General features: G+C 36.4%; 1 protein-coding gene across 1 annotated transcript; it reads left to right on the forward strand.

The window, feature by feature from the left end:
- Nucleotides 1–219: 219 nt before the first annotated feature.
- LOC106828424 (T-cell surface glycoprotein CD1a-like) lies at nt 220–3399 on the forward strand. The gene is made up of 6 exons (XM_014836866.3): nt 220–280; nt 629–895; nt 1596–1874; nt 2091–2369; nt 2703–2793; nt 2964–3399. The coding sequence occupies exons 1-6, from the start codon at nt 220–222 to the stop codon at nt 3034–3036; spliced, it is 1050 nt and encodes a 349-aa protein (XP_014692352.1). The 3' UTR covers nt 3037–3399.
- Nucleotides 3400–27607: the final 24208 nt, after the last annotated feature.

Raw genomic sequence — 27607 nt, forward strand, 5'->3', positions numbered from 1 at the left:
AGGTGGTCCACAGAACTGAAGGGGAAATGAGAGTCTAAATAGGTGGTCCAGGGTTTAGGAAAGGAGTTGATTTTCTTTTTTGCAGACACTAATTAAAGGAAAGTTTTTTCTTTTGGTAGGAGAAGGAAGCCAGAATAGAGGTATTGCAGGGTAGGTTTGTTTAGAACAGATATCAAAGACCAACTTTTCTGTGAGAAAGAAAGAACATCTGCAAATAAAATGCTGTTCCTGCAACTTCCATGTCTGGCAGTTCTTCTCCAAGGTGGTGACAATAAAGATGGTAAGATCTCTGGCAACTGCCTAGTTTGATGCAAGAAGGTCTGTATGTGTGTGTGTGTGTGTGTGTGCATTTGTGTGTGCATATGTGATGGATTTTCCCTAGCCTATACCTGGAGGGTGAGAGTGTCAGCTTTGTTCCATTCTGAGTGTCCCTGACGAGGGCCCTATGCTCTTCTGAAGGCTGAATGTAAAGCATTGGGCTGAGGGGGAAGGAAAATGTCTCCTGAGATAATTAAATCCTCCCTTTTCTTCAGATTCTGAGTTTCCCTTCTGTGGCACTTTTCTTTCTCCATTCTCTCTCTTTCCCAATACCCCTTTTCTCCTCATTTTATCTGTTCTTTTGACACAGACTTTCAAGAGCCAATCTCCTTCCAAATCATCCAGATTTCATCCTTCTACAACCGATCCTGGGTACAAAATCTAAGCTCAGGTTGGTTGGGTGAGTTGCAGACTCATAGCTGTGAAAGCAAATCTGGCACTATCATTTTCCTATGGCCCTGGTCCAAGGGCAACTTCAGCAATGAGGAGATCATGGAACTGGAAAAATTATTTCGTATGTTCTCCGCTGGATTTCTTCAGGCATTTCATGAGCATGCCAGTCAATGGCAGCTTGAATGTGAGTTCCGTTCCCTCCACAGGGATGGCGGATATGGGTGGGAGGTGTGTGTGTCTCAGTGAGTTTCTTATTCCTCTAGGAAACAGCCTGCAGTGACTTATGAACCTTATCGCTCCCCGTTGTAAAACTGCAATTACATACTTTTGGACAGAGAGCATAATCCAGATCCTGATTCCAGAAAAGCTTCAAGTCTTCTGTTACTTACAACTCCTCTCTCATTGACTTTAGGCTTGTGCCTTATTACATTCCATTGGTGGTCTCTTGTGATCACCCCTTTCCTTGACCTCCAACCAGATACTCTCAGCTTCCTCTCTCTTTGATTGCCTCCTTAAAGTGTGATTTTCTCCCTCATTGCATCTCTTCAGCAATCTCTCTCGATACATTCATTGTAACCTGTTGCATTCCATTCACCCTAGATTATTATAATGCCAACTCGCTCATATTTGGTCCTACCTTAATCTATGCCTACACCATTCATGTTGTGTTCTTTCAATAGTTTGCCCCCCTCAACGTGTCGTTTATCCCTTCCTCCATCTCCAACTGCTGACAATTCCTTTTTCTGAAACTCTGATCAAGCCAAACTTTGTTCCATTCCTTCAAATCTCCAAAACTTCTCCCTTCCGCTTCTATTGTCTTTTGCTTCCACTCATTTCATCTTTTTACTCCCTCTTTTCTCTAATTCACATTCACTCTTCCCAAGATCCTTTTCAGGTACAGACAGCAGGAGGCTGTGAGCTGCACTTTGGGAAAGCCTCAATAAGCTTCATGAGGGTTGCTTATCAAGGATCAGATTTCCTGAGCTTCCAGAACAATTCATGGTTGCCATCTCCAAAGGGTGGAAATAGGGCTCAGCATGTCTGCCAACTATTCAACTGGGATCAAATAACCCTGGAAATAATACAAAGGCTCCTCAGTGACACCTGCCCACGTTTCCTCTTGGGACTTCTTGATACAGGGAAGTCAGATCTGCAGCGACAAGGTCAGTCCTGTACCTTCCATCTAAGAATATTCTATTTTGAAATCACACTTTCCCATCAACCCATCACCACCCTTCTAATAAGGAGCCGAGAGAGATATTAATGGGTGACATATTCCTAGAGGCTGGAAAGATGTGTCTATGTAAACTGATGTGAAGACCTGAACCTCTATGTCTGTCTTAGAGTTCTCATCTGAATATCTTTCCTGTCCTCTGCAGTAAGGCCAGAGGCCTGGCTGTCTACTGGCCCAGGTCCTGGTCTGAGCCATTTGACACTGGTTTGTCATGTCTCTGGTTTCCACCCAAAGCCTATTTGGGTGATGTGGATGAGAGGTGAGGAGGAGCATCCCGGCACTCAGCGAAGTGACATCTTGCCCAATGCTGATGGGACATGGTATCTTTGGAAGTCCTTGGATGTAGAAGCCACTGAGGCATCTGGCCTGTCTTGCCAAGTGAGACACAGCAGTCTAGGAGGGCAGGACATCATCCTCTCCTGGGGTAAGGAAGAACTGGGGCCCAGGCTAGGGATGGGAGTAGGTTGTCCTCAGGGAGAGAGCAGAACAGCTGGTTGAAAAATTTGGGCTTCTAGGGACTTCAGACACAAAAGGATAAAAAATAAGTAATTCAAGAAACAGAAGAGTTGAAAATGAGAGACCTGGAGATGTAAAAGATGCTGTGGATTAGATGAAGGATTCATCTCTGAAAAGGGATGAGGGAAGAAATAGGAAGAAAGGAGATTGGTGAGTCAGACACTCAAATAAACAAAGACAGACCAGGAAATGCAGTACAAAGGGAGGTGGATTTGAAATGACAGGATTGTGTGATCCACAGAAAATCACAGCTCCATGGGCTTGATCTTCTCGGCAGTGATAGTGCCCCTGGTGCTTCTGACATGTCTGGCATTTTGGCTTAGGAAGTACTGGTGAGTTCTTTCCATCCATTCTTCCTGCTCTTTTCCCCACTCATCACTTGTCTTCTCATCTTTTTTGTTTTCTTTCTCCCCAGTTCTCCTCCTCCAAGTCCCCTTCCTTTTTACTCCTCACTTTTTGCCTCCACCTCATGCACAGTGACTTCCATCTCTGTTCTTGTCAGGAGATCCTGTGAATCTGCAAGCAATCTTCTTTGGAATGAGATCCCAGCAGCCCAGGACCCAGGACATATCTAAATGCATCATGGCGATGACTTCCATTCAACTTTTCCTGTAAAACTCTGTTGTTGTTTATTTCTGCTTAATGATTGTCAATACAATCTAAATGTAATTTTCCAAGATTTGTTGTTATGACCTAGGTTCTGGAACTTGAAAATTCAAATTATAACTCTAAATGAATGAGCTTCTAGCAACCTCCGCATATTCAAATATTAATGAGTCATCAGTTGTATTTTAGATGTCACTTCCTCCAGAGGGCCTTACCTGATTTATAAGTGCAAGCTGTCTCTGCCTTGTCTGAACTTCCAGTGCACTTGAACTGTACTTTGCCAAATCTAATCCTCACTTCCTGCCCTGTGTTGCAGCTATTTAGATCCCTTTTCCCCTTATAATTTATAAACTTCTTGAGAGCAAAGTCCATGTCTTTTTAATACTTGTATCCTTGGAAAAGTATCTTACCTGCATGTAATACATTCTCAATAAAAATCTGTGTTGAATTTATGCTGTATTTGTAGTCTTTTCTTATTCTTCTCCTTCTTGACATGTTTGTAGTAGTTGAAACATTTGATGCTTTTCTTGTTAAAAGTCATCTCACTCGGCCAAGAGACTCACACTTTCCTAGTTCCTAAGTGACATCTCTGAGTCCCTGAGGAGAAATATAATGTTGTCCCCTACCATTCTTTTTATTGAGTTGTAGAGACCTATTGGAGTGAACCTATTGTTCCCAGTATTCTAAACAAAATGAAGAAGGCAGGATGTAGGCCCTTACTATTCAGTGGGATTCAGGGACATGCAACAGAGTTATCATTTTATTTGTTAGAAATATAGCTTGGGTTAGAAATATAGGATCTTGGGTCTCAGACTTCCTGAATCATAATTCGCATTTATCAAAATCAACAGAGGATTCATAGGTGCATTAAAATTTGAGAAGCTCTGATATAGGTGATGCCTGAGAGGTAGTAGTGCAAGAGTGTCACTGAAGAGTGAAAAAGATGGTCAAGAAAACAGAACAAGAGTGTTGATTCTCAGGATTGAAGTGAGATCAAGGCAAGTAAAGTATATACAATACATTCTCACTATTCATGGCTGTTGTGTTAAAGTGACTGGGAACACTGCTAGTGAATGTGAGCATTGTTCCTCTTGGAAATACAGTGTTAGTGTCCTGTCTGCCTCTGATCACATTTGTGTCAACTGATCAATACATAGCCTTGTTTTATGTATGTTCCTGTTTAAAGACACCTTATATAATATACATTTCTAAATAATTTATGTATATTACATAGTATATATTTATAATAAAACACTAGTCAAGAAGTATTTAACATTTTCCCCCACCCTGGGTAACGTGATGTAAATTTCTTGGGCTTTCATGCACACAGCTATGCTGTCCGCTATGTTTTTAAAAGAAACACTTATACAAAAAAGAACAGTCATCATCTCATGAATCCACAAATCTAGCTCCTTTTCCATCTTTTCATAGCTTCATCAAAGCATTAATGATATTGCTTTAGCACTTTCTGGAGTAGCTCTACATGCAGATCAGTGAATTTCCTCTTCCTTTTCTAGATTTAGCCTACTGTCGATTCATTAACACTGAACCCATGGCCCACAACAATATAACTCATGACTGAACAAAGCTTATCTACAGGTGCATCTTCTCCACAGGCACATCACAGCCTTCTTGCTCTCAGGAACACTGGATAGCATTTCAGCACTATGCTTGAGGGTCATTTTAAAGACAAAAATTGCCCACCAAGACCACAAAGATGCAGAAAATGTGATACTAAAGAGTCTGTGAAAAGGACATTTGTTTACAGTGTGAGAATTGAGACAAGGAGTCAGAGAGGCCCCTTGTTGGACCACAGCTGGAAATGAGTGAGGAGGGTGACAAATTTTGCTCCACACTGCACATGTCCATGAATGACTGTGAAAGGATTGTGGGTAATTATTTGGAGGCTACAGATAAGTTTTAACAAGTAGGGTAATTAGCAAATACAGAATTTTTGAATTTTGAACTCTTTCTTACTAATGACCCCAAATGGAAGTTTGAGCTGTGATATTCATAGCTAGGTATCCATCACTTTAGGATTCATTAATTAATTCAACAAATGATTCTTAAGCACTCACTATGCATCAACGACTTATTGAGTATAAAGTAGTGGGGAGAAGAAAGATTATCACTTTCTTCTGACCTTGAAACCTTGCCATCCTAATTTGGTTCTACAGTTTATTGTTTTCATTGTTTGTTGTTTCTAAGTTCCTTAGTCCAGTAACTTATTTGGGGTAAACTAGAGGAAATGGACTTAACTCTAATTTCTTTAGGGAGCTGAGAGAGGGGACACAGGGCAAAGAGAACATCCAGAGGGACTCAGTGCAGGTGGCAGCTGTTGCACATGTGGAAATTTTTGGAAAATAAAATTGAGATAGGAGAGAGGCAAAAGGTGAAAAATATGGGATGGGGAAGAGAAAACAGCAGGACTGCTGTAATCTTCCTACCTGAATTAGAGTGGTTGGCTGCTTCTCTAGGTTCCAATCTAAGTTGTCACCCTAGCATAGCAGCCATGTGAGTTTTGGTTGGTTGACTTTATCCTCATCTGTAGTCCTGGATTGCCTAAGGCAATCATGAGAAAGCATCCTTGATAGGCTCAAGGATGAAATCACTCACTTCAACAGATTAAAAAATAAAATCATATAATCACCTCCAGACTTAAGAGAAAGCATTTGATGTATTTAAATTTCTATTCTGATAAAATATTACTAACTCAGGATAGAAGGAAACTCCCACTGTATGGTCAAATGTAGCTACAAACAACCTACATGAGATACATTTATTTTGAAGCTCTAAATCTTTTCACTGAAAATGAAGAACAAGATATCTACCTACTATAGTCATCACTTTTCAGTAGAATACTAAAAGTCCTAGTTAATCTAGTAAGGCAAGAAAAATAGGAGGTATGAAAAAAAGAAACAGACCCACAGATAAATCAGATACTGGAACTAGCAGAAAAATATGTAAAACTAGTATTATGAATATATTAGGCTTGTGGCTTGTGGTGCTAATACTAAAGATATAGAAGAGATCGATAAATCAGAGAGCAAACAATAGAGAAAATCAATAAAGCTAAATATTTATTTTTGAAAAGACCAATAAAATTGATAGAGCCTTAGCAAAAATGATAAAGAAAAAAGGAGAGATTTTGTATTTCTTCTTGATTCAATTTCAGCAGGTTGTATCACTCTAAGAATGTATCCATTTCTTCTAGGTTATCCAATTTGTTGGGGTAGAGCATTTCATAGTATTTTCTTATAATCCTTTACATTTCTGTGGTGTTTGTTGTAATTTCTCCTCTTTCATTTTTTATTTTATTTAGTTGAGACTTCTCTAATTTTTTCTTAGTGAGTCTGGCTAAGGATTTGTCAATTTTATTTATCTTTGCAGAGAATCAGCTTTTAGTTGCATTGATCTTTTCTATTATTTTGATTTCTATTTTCTTTAATTCTCTGATTTTTATTACTTTCCTCCTTCTACTGACTTTGGGTTTTGTTTTTTTTTCTAATGCTTTAATGTGTAGTGTAAGGTTGTTTATTTGAGATTTTTCTTATTTCTTAAGGGAGGCCTTTATTGCTATAATCGTCCCTCTTAGTTCTGATTTTGCTTCATACCGTATGTTTTAGTATGTTGTGTTTATCTTTCCATTTGTTTCCAGGTTTTTTTAAATTTCTCCTTTGATTTATTCCTTGATCCAATAGTTGTTCAGTAGCATTTTGTTTGGTCTTCACATTATTTGTGACTTTTAGCTTTTTCCTTTTAGTTGATTTCTAGTTTCACAGCATTGTGATCAAAAAAGATGCTTGATACGATTTCAATCTTTCTAAATTTATTGAGCCTTGCTTTTTTCCAAACACATGGTGGGTTTTTGAGACTGTTCCATGTGCACTTGAGAAAAATGTGTATTCTGCTGTTTTGGGATGGAATATTCTCCCTGAATTCAAAATATACTACAAAGTCATAATAATCAAAGCAGCATGGTACTGGAAGAAAAACAGACACACAGATTAATGGAACAAATTGAGATCCCAGAAATAAGCCCACACATCTATAGACAGCAAATATTTGACAAAGCTGCCAAGAACATAAAATGGAGAAAGGAAAATTTCTTTAATAAATGGTCTTGGGAAAACTAGATAGGTTCATGCAAAAGAATGAAAGTAGACAATTGTCTTCCACTATACACAAAGATAACTCAAAATGGATTAAAGATTTGAATCTAAGACCTGAAACCATAAAACTTCTAGAAGAAACATAGACAGTACACTCTTTGACATAAGTCTTAGCAGTATCTTTCTGAATACCATGTCTACATAGGCAGTGAAAATAAAAGAAAAAAATAAACAAATGGTACTACATCAGACTAAAAATCTTCTGCACAGCAAAGGAAATCATCAACAAAATCAAAAGACAACCCATCAGCTGGAAGGAAATATTTGCAAATCATGTATCTGACAAGGAGGTAATTTCCAAAATATCTAAATAACTCATACAAATTAACAACAGAAAAATGAAAAACTCAATCAAATATGGGCAGAGGATATAAACAGTTTTCCAAAGAAGATATACAGATGGCCAACAGGCACATGAAAAGGTGCTCACCATCACTAATTATTAGGGAAATGTAAATTGAAACTACAATGGGATATCACTTGACACCCATCATAATGTCTATAATGAACACAAAAAGAAATGACAAGCATTGGAAAGGATGTGTAGAAAAGGGAACCTTCATACATTACTGGTAGGAATGCAAAACTGGTGCAGCAACTATGGAAAGCAGTATGAAGATTTTTCAAAAAATTAAAAAGACCATATGAACCAGCTGTTACACTAATGGGTATTTATCCAAAGAACAGGAAATCAATAATTCAAAAAGATATATGTACCCCTATGTTCATTGCAGCATTATTCACAATAGCCAAGACCTGGAAGCAACCCAAGTGCCCATCAATGGATGCATGGATAATGAGGACCACTCAGCCATAAAAAAGACAAAATTGTGCCATTTGAAACCACATGGATGGGCCTTGAGGGTATTATGCTAAGTGAAAGAAGTCAGACAGAGAAAGACAAATATAGGATTTCACTCATATGTGGAAGGTAAGCAAGCAAACAAATAGATAAGGAAAACAGATTGGTGGTTACTAGAGGGGAATGGGGTGGTGAGAAGGCAAAATGATGAAGGGTCACCCATATATAGCGACAAATAAAACCTAGACCATTGGTGGTGAGCACGATGCAGTCTATATAGAATCTGAAATATAACAATGTACACCTGATATGTATACAATGTTATAAGCTAATATGACCTCAATGAAATATTTTTTTTAAAAAATAGAATTGTTAGCAAAAAAAAGAAAAAATAGGAAAAAAACAAATTATCAGTATTAAGAATAAAGAACGCATATTACCACAGATCCTGTTATTAAAGGGATAAGATGGGTCCATTACAAAATACTTTATGCTAATACATTCAAAAATGTAGATTAAAAGCAAAAATTTCCTAAAGAAACTCAGTTTACCATAACTAAGATAAGAAGAGACTATCTGAATAGTTCTGTATTAAGTGTAGTTTGCTATTATTATAATAAACGTTAAATATAAAAAATAAAATATAGTGAAGAAAACTATATAATAACAAATATTTTAAATTTGCTTTTAAAGATCCTCCTACAAAGAGTTCTCCTGGCTCAGAAGACTTGCTGAATTCAATCAATGTTCTTAAAGTAGAAGAACTACCGATGTTCCATAAAATCTTTCAGAAGGCACAGGAGAGGGCAGAACTTCCCAACTTACTTTATGAGGGCAGCATATCCAGAACACCAAAAACTTACAAAGAAATTACAAGACAAGAAAATTATACACCAACATTTCTCACAAACTTAGACACAAACATTCTTAACAAAATTGAATAAATCTAACAGTGTATAAAAATGTTTTATGATGACCATGTGGGATTTATCCCAGATAAGGAAGATTGGCTTAATATTTGAAAATCAACATAATTTACCACATTAAAAGAATATAAGAGCATGACCATATTATTATCTCAACAGATACAAATAAAATACTTGAAACATTCAACACCGCTTCATGACAAATACTCTGAGTAAACTAGAAATAAAAGGAAATCTTCTCAATTTGATAAAGGGCATCAACAAAAACCTACAACTAACATCATGCTAAAGGATGACATTGTATGCTTTTCTAAGATTTAGGGCTATAACTTGATGCTTGTGAATGTCTATATTTCACCAGTAGATGTCACTGGGAGTTAAAGAGTTTCTGAATAGTTGTGGCATATTGAGGTTGTCTTATGAAAAAATAATTGATTGATTTTGTGTATATATCTTTTGTTTGATTGCTCATAAAAAACTTATACTGTCAGACTCCTCTTGTGTCTTGCCTGACATCTTCTCAGCTCACTTTTCCCCCCAGCCATTGCTAAGGCAACTGGTGACAGAATCTAACATCTGCAACACTGCTTATCTTTTGCATTTTTATATGAAGGCTTTTCTCTTGATGTGGTTGGGACACCTGTGAGAAGCTGCTTATCACTGTGGGTGCTCAAAACTGCAAGGGTGGAGCATTTAACACTCGTGCATCAATCCTTGACTGTGAGGGGCGGGGGATCATGGACATGTGATCCCTCAGTGGACAACGCTGAAGCACAACCTGCACGGTTCATCAGAGGGTTCCAATGGGGTCAGATCCTGGTTTTCCATAGTGCTGACCACTCTGATAACACACCACTGTCTTGGCTTTCTCTCCTTTCCTGTCCCGTTCTTCCCAGAGTCTCATTTCAAATACCTGGTGTCATGTCCCCAAAATGAAGTCTTACCTATAAAACTCCCCACGTTAATATAGTTTACTTTGACTTTCTCTTCTTTCCTGTTTTAGAGTCTGCTTTCTGGAAGGAACCTAAACATAACTCACTACCCTCAGAAAGAATGTTTTCAGCACCCAGAAGTCTCCCTCTTGGCTCCACTTGCTAGTTAACATCCTTTTAGAGGCAACTTTCTTTTTTTGTTGTTTTTTGAGGAAGATTAGCCCTGAGCTAGCATCTGTGCCAATCGTCCTCTAATTTGTATGCGGGTTACTTCCAGAGCATGGCTGACGAGTGGTGTAGATCTGCACATGGGATCTGATGCTGCTGAACTTAACCACTATGCTGTGGGGCTGGCCCCGTAAAGACAACATTCTTAGCTCTAACACCACAGATTAGTTTTGATTCTGTTTTTCGTATGACTAGAATCATACAGCAAGTCCTATTGTGAGTCTGCTTTCTTTCATTCAATAGTATTTCTATAAGATTTATCCATGTTGTTGCATGTAGCAGCAGGTCATTATTTTTCTTTGCTGTGTAGTGTTTCACTGTGTGAATATAGCATCGTTTATCCATTCTACTGTGGATACACATTTGAAGTGTTCCCAGATTTTAGAAATTTTGAACAATACTGCTTTGAACATTTTTGTTTATGTCTTTTTGTGAACAGAAACACTCATTTCCCTTGTGAATATACATAGAAATGGAATTGCTGGGTCACTATTATACATGTTTTTTACGTTTAATAGATAGTGGCAAACTGGTTTTCATAACAGGTATACCAATCTACCTTCCATGTTCTCCACATCCTCACCCATATTTGATATTATCAACTCTTATAATTTTAGCCACTCTGGTGGGAGTTTAGTGTATCCAACTGTTGTTTTAGTTCATATGTCCCTGTTGACTAATGATACTTAACATGTTTTCATATGATTATTAGCCATTTAGATAAACTATTTCTGAAGTAACAGTTTTAATAGTTCAATGTTTTTATCTATTTGTGTGTGGGTGGCATGGGAGGTGGTCAGTATTTTTCTTATTGATTCATAGTTCTTTATAATTTTGGGATACTAGTCATTTGTTGGATATATGTACTGTGACTATTTTCTACCAGTCTTTGGTTGACATTTCATGTTCTTAAAGTTATATTTTGGTGAAAAGGTTTTGTTTTTAGTAGGATACAGTTTATCAATATTTTTCTTTATATTTACTGTTATCTACTCCTGTAAATTATTTACTCCTACTCCAAAGTCATGAGATATTCTCTTTAATCTGTGGTTCTCAAACTTGAGTGGGCATCAGAATCATCTGGAAGGCTTTTAAAGCATGGATTGTTGGGACATACCTCCAGGGTGTCTAATTCTGTACGTCAGGGAAGTGGTGCAACAATTTGCATTTCTTACAACTTTCAGATGATGCTGATTCTGCCAGTCTGGGGATCACATTTTGAAAATCACTGTCCTATTTTAACTTTGAGAAGCTTATCTATTTTATTTTTTACATTTAGATCTACAAAATACCTGGATTTGATTTTGTGAGTGTGGGGAATAGGGGTAATTCTCTTTTTCTGAGGAAGATTTGCCCTGAGCTATGGTAGGTGCCAGTCTTCCTCTATTTTGTGTGTGGGTTGCTGCCACAGCATAGCCACTGACAAGTGACATAGGCCCACCTCCAGGAACCGAACCTATGTGCCAAAGTGGAGCACACCAAACTTAACCACTAGACTACAGGGCTGGTTCAAATTTTATTTTTTTCCAATATTAGTCAATTAACTAGTAACAGTGAGGAAATTCTTCAATGCAGTTTGTGAAAGAAGAGGAAAGATAGGGGCTGGCCTGGTGGGGTGGTGGTTAAGTTCACATGCTCCACACGTGGACCTACACACTGCTCATCAAGCCATGCTTTGCTGGCATCTCACATACAAAATAGAGGAAGGTTGGCACAGATGTTAGCTCAGCGACAATCTTCCTCACCAAAAAAAATAAAAAAGAGGAAAAATAAAATGTTTCTCTTTGGCTTAATAGAGAAAAATCTGAATTATTTATATATTTTAGAAAACAATGATGTCAATTTAAATATAAATACTAGAACAATAATTATTAATCAAAATTATTAATAAGAAACAATTATTAACGAGAAAACAATACAGACTTACAAACTTTTTGGATGTTAAAGTTTACTTTCATAATCTATAGCAACAGTCTCTGATATCTAGATGTTTATGAGACAACTTTTTTAAAAAGAAATACATTTGAAAGTCAAGAAGATTTTGAAAAGTGAAAGAAGAGAAAAGATGAAGATTTTTAAAGTGAAAATATCCAGTATTATGGGATAAATTCTGTCTTCTTGAAATGCAAATGTTGAAGGATTAACTCCCAATATCTCAGAATGTAACTGCATTTAGAGATAGGGCCTTTAAAGAAACAATTCAATTAAAATGTGGCTTTTAGTGTGGGCCCTAATCCAACCTGAATGGTATCCTTCCAAGAAGAGGAAGTTGGGACACACAAAGAGACACCAGGGGTTCACCTGCACAGAGGAAAGATGATGCGAGGACACAGGGAGAAGATGACCATCTACAATCCAAAGAGAGAGGCCTCAAGAGAAACCAAACCTACTGACAACTTGATCTTGGACTTCTGAGCTCTAGAACTGTGAGAAATAAATTTTTGTCATTTGAGGCACCCAGTCTGTGGTTCTTGTTATGGCAACCCGAGGAAACCAATGCTTCCCATGTTGGCAATGTTTTCTTCTGGATGATCAGTCATTAAGCAAGGTAGAAAAGTAGACAAGCATATAACAGTTATTGCAGGATAATAGTTAAACATTTAGGCAACATTTTTAGAACATATTAGGGAAAATCAAAGTCTTCTTAAATTAATTTCTGTAGAGGATGCTTTTAAGAAGAACTTTGAGTAAATGTGTAGCAGTTTCTTCACCTACTTCTTATCTGATAAAAAGGGCCCTGACAAAATAAACCAGAAAAAAATATCAATATTGAATGTAAATGGTCCACAAAGAGGTACCTACCAGGTGTGTTAATTATTCTCCTTATTATCTAGTGATTGCTAGCTCAGGTGAGAACTATTTAGCAGTATGACCAAGAGAATGTTCTCTGACTGTCCCAGAATTCTCATCAACTTCTTACTGAGGAGTTAGGAGGAGTTGATATCTAACACACAAGGTGGTATATGCGGTGCTCATTATGTAGCTTCAGTTTCAATCCATTTTGATATCTTTATAAGTTTGTGAATTAAAAACCACTTGAAATATTCTCACAGATATATAGTCTCACTGCCTCAGTCCTACCTGATTCTTGCAGCCAATATTCTGGTGCTCAGAGTGAGCAAGGCCATGTAAGCAGTGCAAATATAGATACAGTAGATTTAATAAGGCTCATTGATCCCTGTGCTTTCTCTTGCAAGATGTTTATCCCACTCTACATTGTGGTTGGTTATATGCTCATTCTGTAGAGTTTGAGTTTCTATCTTTCTACTCTTAGGGTTTAATCTTAGGGTTTAGCAGAGCCTTTGGTATTAAGTAGTGTAGAGTATAAAGAAATTTTCCTCTACCCTTCTAGGTTCTTCTTGCTAGTTTAAGAATTAAATTGACATGAGACAGATTAACAGGAGAGAATCAAACAAAATGTAATAACATAGATACATGAGAGAAACCCAGGAAAACTGCGTAACTCACCAAAATGGTCAAAACCACCACCTTAAATATCACCTTCAGCTGAAGACAAAAGAGGATGTTGAGGTACTGGGTTGGGACTTCAAAGGGGAGGAAGGCAATTCATATTGAAATGGAAAAGCAAACGTTTGTCAAACCAATGTTTGCAATGCCATGCAGAGACAATGAGATATGGAGAGGTCTCTGATCTCTAGTCCCTACTGTCTCCCCCATCACACATAGCCTATACTCTTTGTAGATACCCCTGGGGTAATCTCTGTTCCTGTTATAGGCCATTTATCTAAATTCTTTTAGGTGGGTAAGGGGGAGGTAACAAGAACATCTTTCTGAATCTTTGTTTCTTAAAAATAATACTCATGTTAAAAGGACACATTTTGGGATGGCATATTTTGTTTCCCTTCAGTAGATATTGGTGGAATTATTACTTAAGAAATAATTGAAATCTAAGAAAAATGAACTTTGCTTAAAACTGATGTATATTCTAATTTACTGACACACTTGAGTTACTGTCTTCTCTATGAAAAATGAAGATTATTTTCCAAAAAGATTAATTTGCTTTGGAGCTTTTGTCTTTCCTGAATCTAAAGATTTATAGTTTTCCTTAGTTTTGGAAAATTCTCAGCCATTATTTCTATAAATATTTCCTGTTCTCATAATGTGTTTTATCTCCTAATGAAATTCCTATTGGGCTTATATTGCATTTCATTTTAGTATTGATATCTCTTAACTTCTCTTTTTTTCATATTCAACAGCTCTTTAGGTCTGTATTGCCTTCTAAGAAATTCTTCAGATCTTCCAATTTAGGAATATTTTTAAATTACTTCCTCTATTTGTTGCTTAATCTACTCATTGAGTTTTTAATTACAATGATTAGAGTTTTTATTTCTAGAGGCTTAAGTTGCTATTAAAAAATCTGCCCAGTATTTTTTGATTGTTTCTCTCTTTTCTAGTATTATTTCTTTTTATATCTTTAAGTTTTAAAATATAATTTTCTCTAAGTGTGATTTCTTGTGAGTTTAACCTATTATTTATTTGTCTGACAACTTTCCTTCATGATGAATTATATCTCTCTGTGTTCTCTAATTTTGGATTGTGGCCTAATATTAGGAGAGGCTTTATGTGTGAGAATACTTGGCAGCTTATGTTGCAGGTGATTCTCTTCAGATTAACTTTCCTTATCTTTCACTAGGTGTCCCAGACATATCACAAACTTGGAAACACATTTTATTTTAATCTATTGGATTATATATTCTAGGATCACACAAGTATAATATTTTCAACTCCAGTTTCAGACTTGTGATTAGTAATTCTCAGAAGGTGAACAAACAAAAACCAAACCAACATTCAGTGAATACACAGACAAGCTTCCTCCCCTGTACCATTGGATGAATATTTTCTTGGACTAGTTGAGAGTGTAGCTGAACTCTCATCTTTCTCCCTGTTTGCCTGGTCTAAGGCCTTATCTCCTGATCCAAGTGACCACAATAGCCAAACCTATATGGAACTCATACCACACCTCCTGTGCCCAGGTGTCAGTTCCTGCTTGCTTCTCTGGGTTCCCATTTCTTTGTTTTGTTCCCCAGGAGTTTCCCTTACTTTTGGGGGATTCAGATCTGCATTTAAAAATAATTAAAAGACTTTTTTTTTAATGTTGCATTCCTGGGTGTTTGTATTATCTGTCTTTTCAGGTTATGTCATGTGCCATCTTGCCAGAAATAGAATCCATAACTTTGTTTTACGTATTTACACATGGGGATCCAAGGGTCATGTGAGAAAATGAAGCTTTAGTTTTGAATGTCATCTTCAGCTGAGATGAAGCTTAAGTGGAGAATGTGAAGACATGGAAGAGTGAGGAAGAAGGAGGGAGAAGCATAGTGTGGACATAGAAGAACACGTGGGTGGGAAGGAATAGGAGCCCATAGAAGTAAGACACAAAATTTCAGAGCCAAAAGTGATAGTTGGAAATACTCAGTTCTTTCAACTCAGTCATTTGACAGATAAGGAAACTGAGGTCAGAATGCTGACTTGAATTCTCTCCAATTCACTGCATCCACGATAATGTACCATCCAGGAATTCATCTTCACCCTCAGTCCAAAGTTCCTTTTGCTGCAAGAGATTTGCTGTGGGAGGCAAGAGGCAGACAGACCAGATGCAGGAAGAGCTGCTGGAAGCCAGAAAGCTGGGAGAAAAATATGAAGCAGAGTATGAGGGAAAATGAGAAGCTCAGTAAAAGGCACATGGTTATAAGAGCAGTGGGTTTCTCTAGCTAGGAATTTGAGGTTTCTGTTGATGGTGAGGGGGATGTCATATGAGTGTGTGGGACTGTGTGGGAAGGGGAATTCACATCTGGTTTCTGAGGAGAGCTTTACAGAAGAGGGATGGATTCAATAGCTGTGGTGGTGTTTGGGGAAGGAATAAATAAGAGCTGTTAGAAAGAACATGAGCACGCTTGTGACCTGAGCACCAACGAATCAAGAAGAGGGACCCAGGGAGTTCTGCTGACACAGGGAAGAATGTTGGACTCCCCTAGGAAGGCTGGGATACTCTGCCTGATTGAGTTCTAATCAAGTTGTGTCCCACTCATACCAGTTTTCTCCTCTAGGGTTTCCTATGTCAAGGAGCACATGATTGTCAGTGACCTGTGTAGCCATGTCCTTCTCTCCTAAGTCTTTATGTTTTATTATCCTTGTTTCTGGTCACCTCCTCTTGTCCCTATTTTATCTCTTGACTTTTACCTCCAGGTTTGCTCTTTCTCAGCTCTCCCAGTTCTTAGTGTCACTGAGCTCCCAAAAGCCCATTTCTTTTCTTCTTTAAGATCTCGTCCTTCATCCACCATAGCTGAGTGTGCGCTCAGGAGTGGGGCTGGCTGGGAAAGCTTTAGATCCACAGTGGGATCATTACTCAAGTACTAGCTGCTTCCTGCATCCCTGGTCAGGATTAACTGCCCACAGAGCTGAGCTGAAGAAACTTGTGGCTCTGCTCCACTTCTCTTTCCAACCTTATTCCTCCTCCTTCTAACCTCCTCTTCCTCCTTCTCCCTTCTCCTTTACTTCCCTCCTCCTCCTCCTTATGCTTGCCTACTTCTTCTTCTGCCTCCCTCCTCTTCCTTTCTTCCTCTAGTCCTCTTCTTTCTCTTCCTTCTCTCCTCTTATTCTTTGATTCCTCCTTTTCCTCCTGCATGTTTTATGCCTCTTGGTGTCTCTGACCATCTCCCAATCCTTTGGTCATAGAACTGCCTTCCTCATTTACTTAACTCTTCCTTCTCCTTCCTTCCCAAACCCAAACTTCCTCCTCCTCACTTTCTCCACTCCACGTGCAAGGGTAAAAGCACTGTCAGCTACATAATTTTTGAGTTAGTGCAAAATGAAAATGTGGGCCTCATATTTAAAAAGCAGAAAAAAAATCCCTTTAAACTACTAAAATATAAATCTTTTCTATTCTTTTGATGTCTCTCTCTTCCAATTTGTTACCACGTTGTTGTTATTTTGTTGTTGTTCTTTCTTTGTTTTAATTTGCTAATGTCACTCTCCCTTGGGCACAGACTTACTGTTCAAGTGCTGATCCTCTTGGGTGACTATGGGCTCTACTCCCGTTAGTTTTTGTGTATGCTTAGTATTTTTTCTCCTGATGAAGACATCTTGTGTAGAATAATAGATACTGAGGTAAACCAGTATTTTTGAGGGGGTTCTGGAAGGACATACCTTTTATTTTGCTAAGCACTGAGTATGGAGGTTTGAATCAATGTAGTCAGAAGTTAACTACGTTTGTGTTTTGTTGTTATTTCCACAGTTTTCTAATTCCTCTAGCATTACTTTGTTTGCAGGGTGGGTCTGTTTGCCAGAGAGTTTTTCTTTTTCATTTTTAATGATTGGCACCTGAGCTTACATCTGTTGCCAATCTTCTTTTTCCTTTTCTTTTCCCTTCTTCTTCTCCCCAAAGCCCCCCAGTACATAGTTGTATATTCTAGTTGTAGGTCCTTCTGGTTGTGCTATGTGGGATGCTACCTCAGCATGGCCTGATGAGTGGTGCCATGACTGTGCCCAAAATCTGAACTGGTGAAACCTAGGCCACCAAAGTGGAGCATGTGAATTTAACTGCTGAGCCACCAGGCCATGTCAAAGATGAAATTTTTTAAATGTCAAATTTGTTGAATAGTAAAACAGTGTCACTTAGCATTTAATATTTTTCTAATTTATTAATTAGATTTTAATTTTGTTCTAAAGTTTTTAATGGCACCAAAGAGTTTTTTTTTAAGCAAATCCAGACACGGAAACAGATGACTATAGTCAGCTTTGTAAATGTCAGATTATTTAACACGTCATTGCATCATCACATTTGTAAATATTTGTGTTTACTGTTTATAATCATTTAATTGTGAATTCCTTAATTATTAATTATTTTCATGGCTTATAGTGATTTTTAAGAAAATCCTTTTCTTATTCACACATTAGAAAAAGTTTAACTGATAAAGTCTACAGCAAGCTGGAAATTTATAGGAAATTTCTCAGTTCTAGAGAACAGAATTAAAAGAGAATTTTGAGTGCAGGGATGAACAATTTCAGCAAAAAACAAGCAAATGGAAATTTCTTCTTAAATGATACCTGGTCACGTCTACACACAAACATATTTTTTATCACCAGCAGGAGTAAGAGAGTAGGAGGAATTTCAGCAAGAATAAAGGAAAAAATTATCTGTATCACGTATCAAGAAAATTATTATTAGCCATTTTTACTTTGAAATCCATGTTCTCTGTAACGTTAGTTTGGGGGCAGAAGCATTCATTGGTGAATTTGATAATGGATGTGGTCTATAAGTTTCAGAAATGATTTATTTATGCGTTGTTCAACTTTTTGTGGTGATCTGTAAATTCAGTACCTGAGTATTTAAAATAGGAAGCAGACATGGACTGTGAACAAAGTCCACATCTGCACTCACACACTTCTGCTTTCTACTTTCATTTTATTTTAACTATTCTGAGATTTTTCTTTTTTCTTTTTTTTTTCTTTTGAGGAAGATCAGCCCTGAGCTAACTACTGCCAATTTTCCTCTTTTTGCTGAGGAAGACTGGCCCTGAGCTAACATCCATGCCCATCTTCCTCTACTTTATACGTGGGACACCTACCACAGCATGGCTTTTGCCAAGCAATGCCATCTCCACACCCGGGATCCGAACTGGCGAACCCCAGGCCACCAAGATTCAGAACGTGCGAACTTAACTGCTGTGCCGCAGGACTGGCCCTATTCTGAGATTTTTAAACAACAGTGACTAGGAATAGTTTTTGCAATCTTATTACCATGCATTGTTTACCTAGGTGAGCACATATTCTATTTTTCTGGTTTATAAATAATTCTAAAATGACACATGTAGGGTAATTTATAGCATGAAAGTATTTGTTTTGAAACAAGATGGACTAAAATCATACAAGCTGAGATTTTAATTGAGGAAGCTAGCAAAAGAACAACACAATAAAATATTAGAAGGTAGAAAATAAATTTAAGCACTAAAAGTTAAAATAAAAAGCAAAACAAAAAATTTATAAAAGTGACTGACAACACTAAGGTGTGGTTTTTTGAGAAAATTAATAAAAATATTTAAACCTCTCACAGAACTGATAAAAAAGTAGTATCATTAAGCAAGTAGATATATTACAGATTAACAACGTACAGATTAAGAAAATGCTGTATATAATTAATAGGAACACACTTGCTTTAGATAAAGCTTTATTTAAAAAATCCTAGAAGAGGGAGAAAATCTGAATACACAAGTAATTGTTAAGGAAAATAAAGAAGTAGTCAAAGTTACTAGTTGTACAAGGTCATGGGTCCAGACTACATGGAGCAGCAGATACTCACATTTCATATACATTGTTTCAGGTAGAGAAAAAGATGGAAAAGAATCCCAAATAACTTTATGAGGCAAAATTTTCGTGACACCCAATCAACAAAAAGTCCTCCAGAAAAAATTAAAACAAATTTAAAATAGTAATTATTAGGTAATTTCATTTATGCATATACACTCAGAAACAATGTATATAGACTCAAATAAAATATTTACAAAGAAAAACAAGCACCAGATTAAGTGGGATTTATTCATACAATGCAAGGATTGTTTACTATTAAAAATCTCTCAATAGAATCACTTACTTCAACAGATTAAGGATTAAAATGATGTAATCATCTCCAGGCTTACAGAAAAGCATTTGATGTATTTAATTGTCCATTCTGATCAAACATTACCAAGTCAGAATAGAAGGAAACTCCCACTGCATGGTTGAATCTAGCTACAAACAACCTACATGAGATACATTTATTTTGAAGCTTTAAAGCATCCAGGGAAAATCAAGAACAGATGTCTGTCTACAATAGTCATCACTCTTCACCAGAAAACGAAAAGTGCTAGTTAATCCAGTAAGACTAGAAAAATAAAGAGGTGTGAAAATAAATATTTAGGGAAAAAATCGTCCTTTTGGAGATTATATGATTGTATACAAGAAAATAAAAAATTAGCAAAATGTGAGGAATAGCAAGCGAGTTCATAACTTATCTAATTATAAATTTAGCATATAGGTAAAACTGTAAGGATTTCAAGAGAATAGGTATTTTTTTTCAGATGATGTGATTTCTACTTAGAAAACTAATGGAATAAAAAACAAACCTTTGAACTAAAATGAAAAATTAGCAAGGTATCAAGACACAAACTAAATACTAAAAAGTTAGCAGCTCTTTTTTACACAAGCAACAAATGAAAATAAGCTACCATTAATAATAGGAACAAAGTCTATAAAATAGCTAAAAATTAGCTAAAGAAAGAATATGCAAGAATTCTACAGACACATTCTAAAAATTTTTAAAGATCGTAAGAGTGTTTCTGATAATTGGAGTTGTATGGAAAGAGCCATTATTATAAAAAATTATAATTAAAAAATATTGTATAGCTTCAGTAAAAACCTAATTAAAATTTCAGCTGGATTTTGGAAGTAATTAGTAAACATATTTTTTATATTATATGAAAGAATAAATGGCTACAAATATTTAAATAATCTTTTGAGGAGACAAGCAAAGGTTTATTCAAAAAGAGATTATTTCCTAAATGCAAAAGATAATACTACACAGTTAGTAACATATAATGTAGCAGAAAATCTTTATGACTTATTAGTGGGGAATTATTTCTTTAACTAAATTTCCAAATTAGAAACTCTAGAACTTTGAAGAGAAATGAGCCATGGTGGGTCATTCTCCACACCCTCTATACACACATACACAGTTCCAGTTAAACAATGGGCCTCTGAGGGTGATGGTGCTTCTCGCTACATTCCTTGACCCTGAAGAGCTTGGCCCCTCCCAGAGCCCTCTAGCTAAGTCAGTTCCTGAAGGGACAGAGGTTCTGTGTTCTCCAGCTTTTGGAGGAGAAGAGTGAGCATGTCCAGGTGGGGGAGGTGAGTAATAAGGGAAGGTTTAAAAGTGTGCTGAATGAAATACATTAAAAAATGAAGCATACATATAATAGCTTTTGTTGAAATTAAAGTTTTACTCAAATTCATTAGTAATTAGAGAAATGCAAATAAGGACAAGATAAGATTTTACACTACCAGCCTGGCAAAATCAGAAAGCTGCAGAAGCTCGTTGTTTGCAGGGATGTGGGCGAGGTGCTGTTCGCCATGCATTGTTGGTGAGGAAGTAATTCTGGAGAGTTTGTGGCAGTGTTTTGTCTAATGATGTACATGTTGACCTGCTTTCTCACTTCTGAATACACACAACAGAAAATATTTACCCAGTTCCAGAAGGAACATATGTAAAGATGTTTATCACAGTGTTTTTATGGTAGTGAGGTGTTGGAAGCATGCCAGATATTCATCCCTGTGGGAACACATAAGTAAATGCAGTAGATGCCCACTATGGGATTCTGTGCAGCAGGTAGAACCAACCAACTAGACACGGAGTAATAGCAAATGTTTTTAAAAGAGAACTGAACGAAATACATTAATAAATGAATCACAGTATAACCTTTTGTGGAAATTAAAGTTGTGCACATCTAACATCATCATATTCTATTAGAACACGTAGAAACAGAAAGATCACAAATTAACACATTAGAACGCAGTAATGAAAAGGAAATAGCAAAAGAATGACAGTAGACCATTATCTTACACCATACACAAAAATCAACTCAAAATGGATTAAAGACTTAAATGTAAGACCTGAAACCATGAAACTTCTAGAAGAAAACATAGGTAGTGCACTCTTCGGCATTGGTCTTAGCAGCATTTTTTTCAAATACCATGTCTGACTGGGCAAGGGAAACAATAGGAAAAATAAGCAAATGGGACTACATCAAACTAAAAAGCTTCTGCACAGCAAGGTAATCATCAACAAAATGAAAAGACAACCTAACAATTGAGACAGGATATTTGCAAAACGTATATCAGATGAGGGGGTAATATTCAAAATATACAAAGAACTCATATATCTCAACAACAACAAAAAAACTAACAACCCAATTAAAAAATAGGCAAATGTTCTAGACAGAGATTTCTCCAAAGAAGATATACAGATGGTCAACAGGCGCATGAAAAGATGTTCGACATCATTAACTATCAGGGAAATGCAAATCAAAACTACAATGAGATACCTCACTCCCATCAGAATGACTATAATTAACAAGACAGGAAATAATAAATGTTGGAGAGGGTGTGGAGAGAAGGGAACCTTCGTATACTTCCGATGGGAGTGCAAATTGGTACAGCCACTATGGAAAACTGTATGGAGTTTCCTCAGAAAATTAAGAATATGTCTACCATATTATCCAGCTATTCCACTGCGGTGTATTTATCCAAATAACTTGAAAACACAAATGCATAAAGATACATGCACCCCTATGTGCAGCATTATTCACAATAGCCAAGACTTGGAACCAACCTAGGTGCCCATCAAGGGACAAATGGATATAGAAGATGTGGTATATGTACACAATGGAATACTACTCAGCCATAAGAAATGATGAAATCCAGCCATTTATCACAACATGGATGGACCTTGAGGACATTATGCTAAGTGAAATAAGTCAGAAGGAGAAAGTCAAATGCTGTATGATCTCACTCATAAGTAGAAGATAAAAAAACAACGACAAACAAACACATAGCAACAGAGATTGGATTAGTGATTACCATAGAGGAATGGGGGAGGGAGGAGGGTGAAAGGTGTGATTAGCTACGTGTGTGTTGTGATGGATTGTAATTAGTCTTTGGGTGGTGAACATGATGTAATCCACACAGAATTCAAAATATATTATAACGTACACCTGTAATTTACATAATGTTATAAACCAATGTTACTGCAATAGAAGAGTAAAATAAAAAATAAAATAAAATATAAAAAAAGAAAAGGAAATAGGGATAAATAAATAAATCAAACAGTTTGTAGAGGAGGTCTTCTCAGATCACGAGCCTGTAAACAGAGGAGAATGATCAACTCAACAACCTGTACTTAAGATTCCAAAGGCAAAACACAACAAAGCAAAAATTGGAAGATATTTTTAATTATGCTCTATAGAAGAAAGAGATTGAATTTGGTAATGTGTTGCACTTTGGATGTACCTTCCCTGAGAAAAAACATAAAAATATATAATACTATATAAAATGCTTTTTTTTGTAAGCACAGAATCAAAATATCTACAACATCAAAACCTACTGGTTGACAATGTCAAGAGTTTTATAATCATCAAAGGGTACAGATTGGGATAAATTTCTATATTTTACCACTGGGTAACAGTAGAGATTAAAACAAAGTTTCAGCATCCTAGTTGTTACTGAAAAACTATAAGTCTCCCAAATCATCAAGCAGGCTACAAATTGATACTTAAATTCACAATAACTTATTAGCTCTAACAATAATTGAAAATTACTTACATAAATATGCATATTATGTTAAAAATATAGCAATGATAATATAGAATAGAATCCAGGAGAACATATGGCTGGTAAAATATGATGAGGTGAAGAGTGGAGTAAATTAGAAAGAGTGTCATGATATCCTATACACTGGCTATATGTGGGTTGCAAATTAATAGAGGACTGTAAAATGATTAAGACAAGATTAATTACATATTCACAGTGTCTAGAAGATATAGACAAATAAGTGGTTCAGGAAAAGTATGTTCCTGATTCTGAGGCCACAAAGAAAGTTGTCCCATCAGTTATCATAAAAAAGAAACTAGGGGCCAGCCCAGTGGCACAGTGGTTATGTGTGCACGACCTGCTTTGGTGGCCTGGGTTCGCTGGTTCAGATCCTGGGTGTGGACATGGCACCTCTTGGCAAGCCATGCTGTGGTAGGCGTCCCACATGTAAAGTAGAGGAAGATGGGCACGGATGTTAGCTCAGGGCCAATCTTCCTCAGCAAAAAAGAGGATGATTGGCAGCAAATGTTAGGTCACGGCTAATTTTCCTTGGGAAAAAAAAAAAAAGGCAATAGAGAGTAGACACACAGTTATCCCTGTCCTAGATAGTTGAGTTATCAGGAACAGACTTTAAAATAAGTAGACCTCAAATGCTCAAGGAGATGAAAACAAGATTAAGAATTTTGGTGGAGAAATGGAAGCTATAAAGAAAGAACAAGTGGAAATTCTTTAATAAAGAAATAAATGATAGCAGCTAAAAAAATATAGATGGGTGCAAGAGCAGATAAGACAGTACCAAGAAAGAGTTCATTTACTGGAAGATAGATTAGAGACTATATCTAGAATGAAGTTTGGAGAGACAACAGTTTGTAAAACTGTTTGTAAAAAGTAGAAAAGTCAAAGCATGCAACTGTGGGGACTATCATGTAAAGGTCAAACATGTGTAGCGGGAGTCACAAAATGGCAGAAGAGAGAATGCAACAGATAATGATTGTGATGAAATAATGTCTGAGAACTCTCCAGAAGAGAAAGTGAGCTTAAAAATTCCAATGAACCAGGAGAAAATGAATAAAATCTAAGTAATACAAAGCATATCATAGGAAAACTACTGAAAAGCAAAGAAAATAAGAACATCTTAAAAATAGCCAGAGATGAGAGATTCATTTGCTAGAGAGGAGCAATAATTAGACTAATATCTGACTTCTCAATAAAACACAAAGGGAGCCAGAAATTAATGTAATATTATTTTCAGCATGCTAAGATAATGAAAGTGAGGACCTAGACTTCTATACTCAATGAAAATACCCATCACAATGAAAGGCAAATGCTTTTTTTTAGACAGGGAATAACTGGAATAATTTGTCACCATACAAGAAAATGAATAAGGGTATTTTTTAGGGAGAAGATAAACTATTACAAAGTGATAGAAACACTAATTATGATGTTGGAAGTCAGGATAGAGGTTGTGTTTAGGGATGAGAGATGGAGTAATTTTGGGAGTGGCCTAAGGAGTCTTCTGAGGTGCTGGTGATATGCTACTTATTGACATGGATTTTATAACACAGGTGTGTTCTCTTTGTGATAATTCTGTGATCTTTATTACTATGATTGTGTACTTTTTTGAATGTTCATTACACTTCAGTAGAAAGTTTAAGTAAAGATAGGAAGTTTTGAAACTTTTATTGCACACAAGTTTCTTCAATTGGAGAAAAAATAACTAGATTCTGGTTGCTTTTTAAAAAAGGCTCACATGAATTAATATTTAATTTATACTGAAATTCCCTAGGAATGAAAAAATCAACTGATGAATGAGAATGAGTAAAAGATCATCAGAGTTATCATATGTTAATAGCAAGAATAAATGAAAAGTCCTTAATATTACTTGAATACATAAGAAGTATTCAAAATAGAAATATGACTAAATTATAGAACTATGAGTACTGTAAGACTATGCCTATATGAAAATATTGACGCGCTGTGAATGAGCATATAGTATGAGTGATTCAGTTTTGGCAGGACAACGTCAAGCATTCAGAGCACCATCCAAGAAAATATATTAGTATTCTCTTCATTTGGCAAGAACTATGGCAAATTATGCCAACATTATGGCAGAACATTTATGCAGAAATCTAACATTAATAACAAATAATATAATATAACTCATCATCTAGGGAATGAAATACAAAACAAAGCAATTAATATCATGGTAGCTGTGATGAATCAAATGTTAAATAAGGTAAGAAATGCTAAATATTTTCCTCAAGGTTTGATAATATAGCCTCAGATATAAGCCAGGTAAAACAAGCAATTATTAAATTTGTGTATTTTCAAATTTACATATTTACACATAACACATGTTTGCGTGTTGCAGAATTTTCCCAGTACATGAAATGAAAGGAAAAGAGATATATTAATCATTCATAAGCAAGTTACAAAAGCTGAATAAATAAAAAAATGATTTGAAGAGTCAGACATATGACAATGCCATGATACATCGAAAATATAATCAACAACATTTAAAAATCCATGAAAAATTCTATGGCATTCTATATTCTTTGGTGTGTGCACATGCTTTTTAAAATTTTGGTATAGTACAAGTCTATTTTTAAATAATTTTAAGAAATTTCATACAAGAATAGTACTATTACTTTTCAGTCTCAACAAAACTTTAGAGTTTATTGAAAATATAAATAAATTTAAGCCATTTTTGTTGTTTTCCAAAGTTTTTTATTGAGGTAACATTGGTTTATAACATTATGAAAATTTCAAGTGCACATCATTATATTTACATTTCTGTGTAGTTGATCTGCTCCCTTTACTGTAGATTTGCCTTTTCCACTGATTTTATTGGGGTTTTTTTGACGATTCTCTTATTCTTATTTCTGGTCTTTTCTTTTCCACTTAAATAAGTCCTTTCTGCACTTCTTGTAAGGAAGCTTTCTTGGTGATAAATTCCTTTAGTTTTTGCTTGTCTGGGAAACTCTTTATCTCTCCTTCCATCCTGAATGATAACCTTGCCGTGTGGAGAATTATTTGCTGTAGGTTTTTTCCCTTCAGAACTTTAAATATATCAAGCTGCCCATTCTAGCCTGTAAGATTTCTGCTGAGAAGTCAGCTGTGTGGTTTCCTTTGTATGTAACGTGTTGCCTTTCTCTTGAGGCTTTTAGGATTCTCTCTTTGTTTTTAATTCTTGAAATTTTAATTATAATGTGTCTTGGTGTGGGCATCTTTGGGTTTACCTTTTTTGGTGTTCTCTGTGCTTCCTGTACCTGAACGTCTGTTTCCTTCCTTAGGTCAGGAAAGTTTTCAGCTATTATTTCTTCAAATAGATTCTCTGCTCTTTTGTCTCTCTCTTCTCCTTCTGGCACACCTATGATACAGATGTTAGTGTGCTTGTTATTGTCCCAGAGGTTCCTTAGACTGTCCTCATTCTTTTCAATTCATTTTTCTTTTATCTGTTCAGCTTTGGTGATTTCCTCTAGTCTTTCCTCCAGCTCACTGATCTGTCCTTCTGTATCATTTACTCCGCTATTGAGTCCCTCTAGTGATTTTTTCATTTCCAGTATTTTTTTCTTCATTTCTGATTCATTCTTTTTTATGTTTCCTAATTCTTTGTTGAAGTTCTCACTGAGTTCACCCATTCTTCTCCCAAGATCAGTAAGCATCCTTATGACTATTAGTTTGTATTCTTTGTCAGGTAGATTGTTCATCTCTGTTTCATTTACTTCTGAGATTTTCTCCTGTTTCCTTATTTGGAATGCATTCCTTTGTCTCCTCATTTTGTCTTTTGCTCTGTGCTCATATATATGTTTTAGGTAGATCAGCTACATCTCCTGATCTTGGAGTGGTGACCTTGCCTAAGGGATGCTCTGTGAAGTCAAGCATTGTGCTTCCCTTTCATCACCAGTTTCAAATGTTCCAGGTGTCTCCCCTCTGTGGGCTACATGTGTCCTTCTGCTGTGGCAGGGTTGCTGTTGCTGCAAGTCCACAGGGAGACTAGGCTGTCCCCCTGGCCATTTGGTTGTAATTCTTAGATGTGTGCAGCTGCTATTGTCCCTTCAGTCACTTTATCAGGCATGGGGAGCCCCAGTACAGTTGGCTGCAAGGTCTAATAGCACATT

Source organism: Equus asinus, chromosome 25 (genome assembly GCF_041296235.1).
Source record: "Equus asinus isolate D_3611 breed Donkey chromosome 25, EquAss-T2T_v2, whole genome shotgun sequence".
Classification (NCBI taxonomy): Eukaryota; Metazoa; Chordata; class Mammalia; order Perissodactyla; family Equidae; genus Equus; species Equus asinus.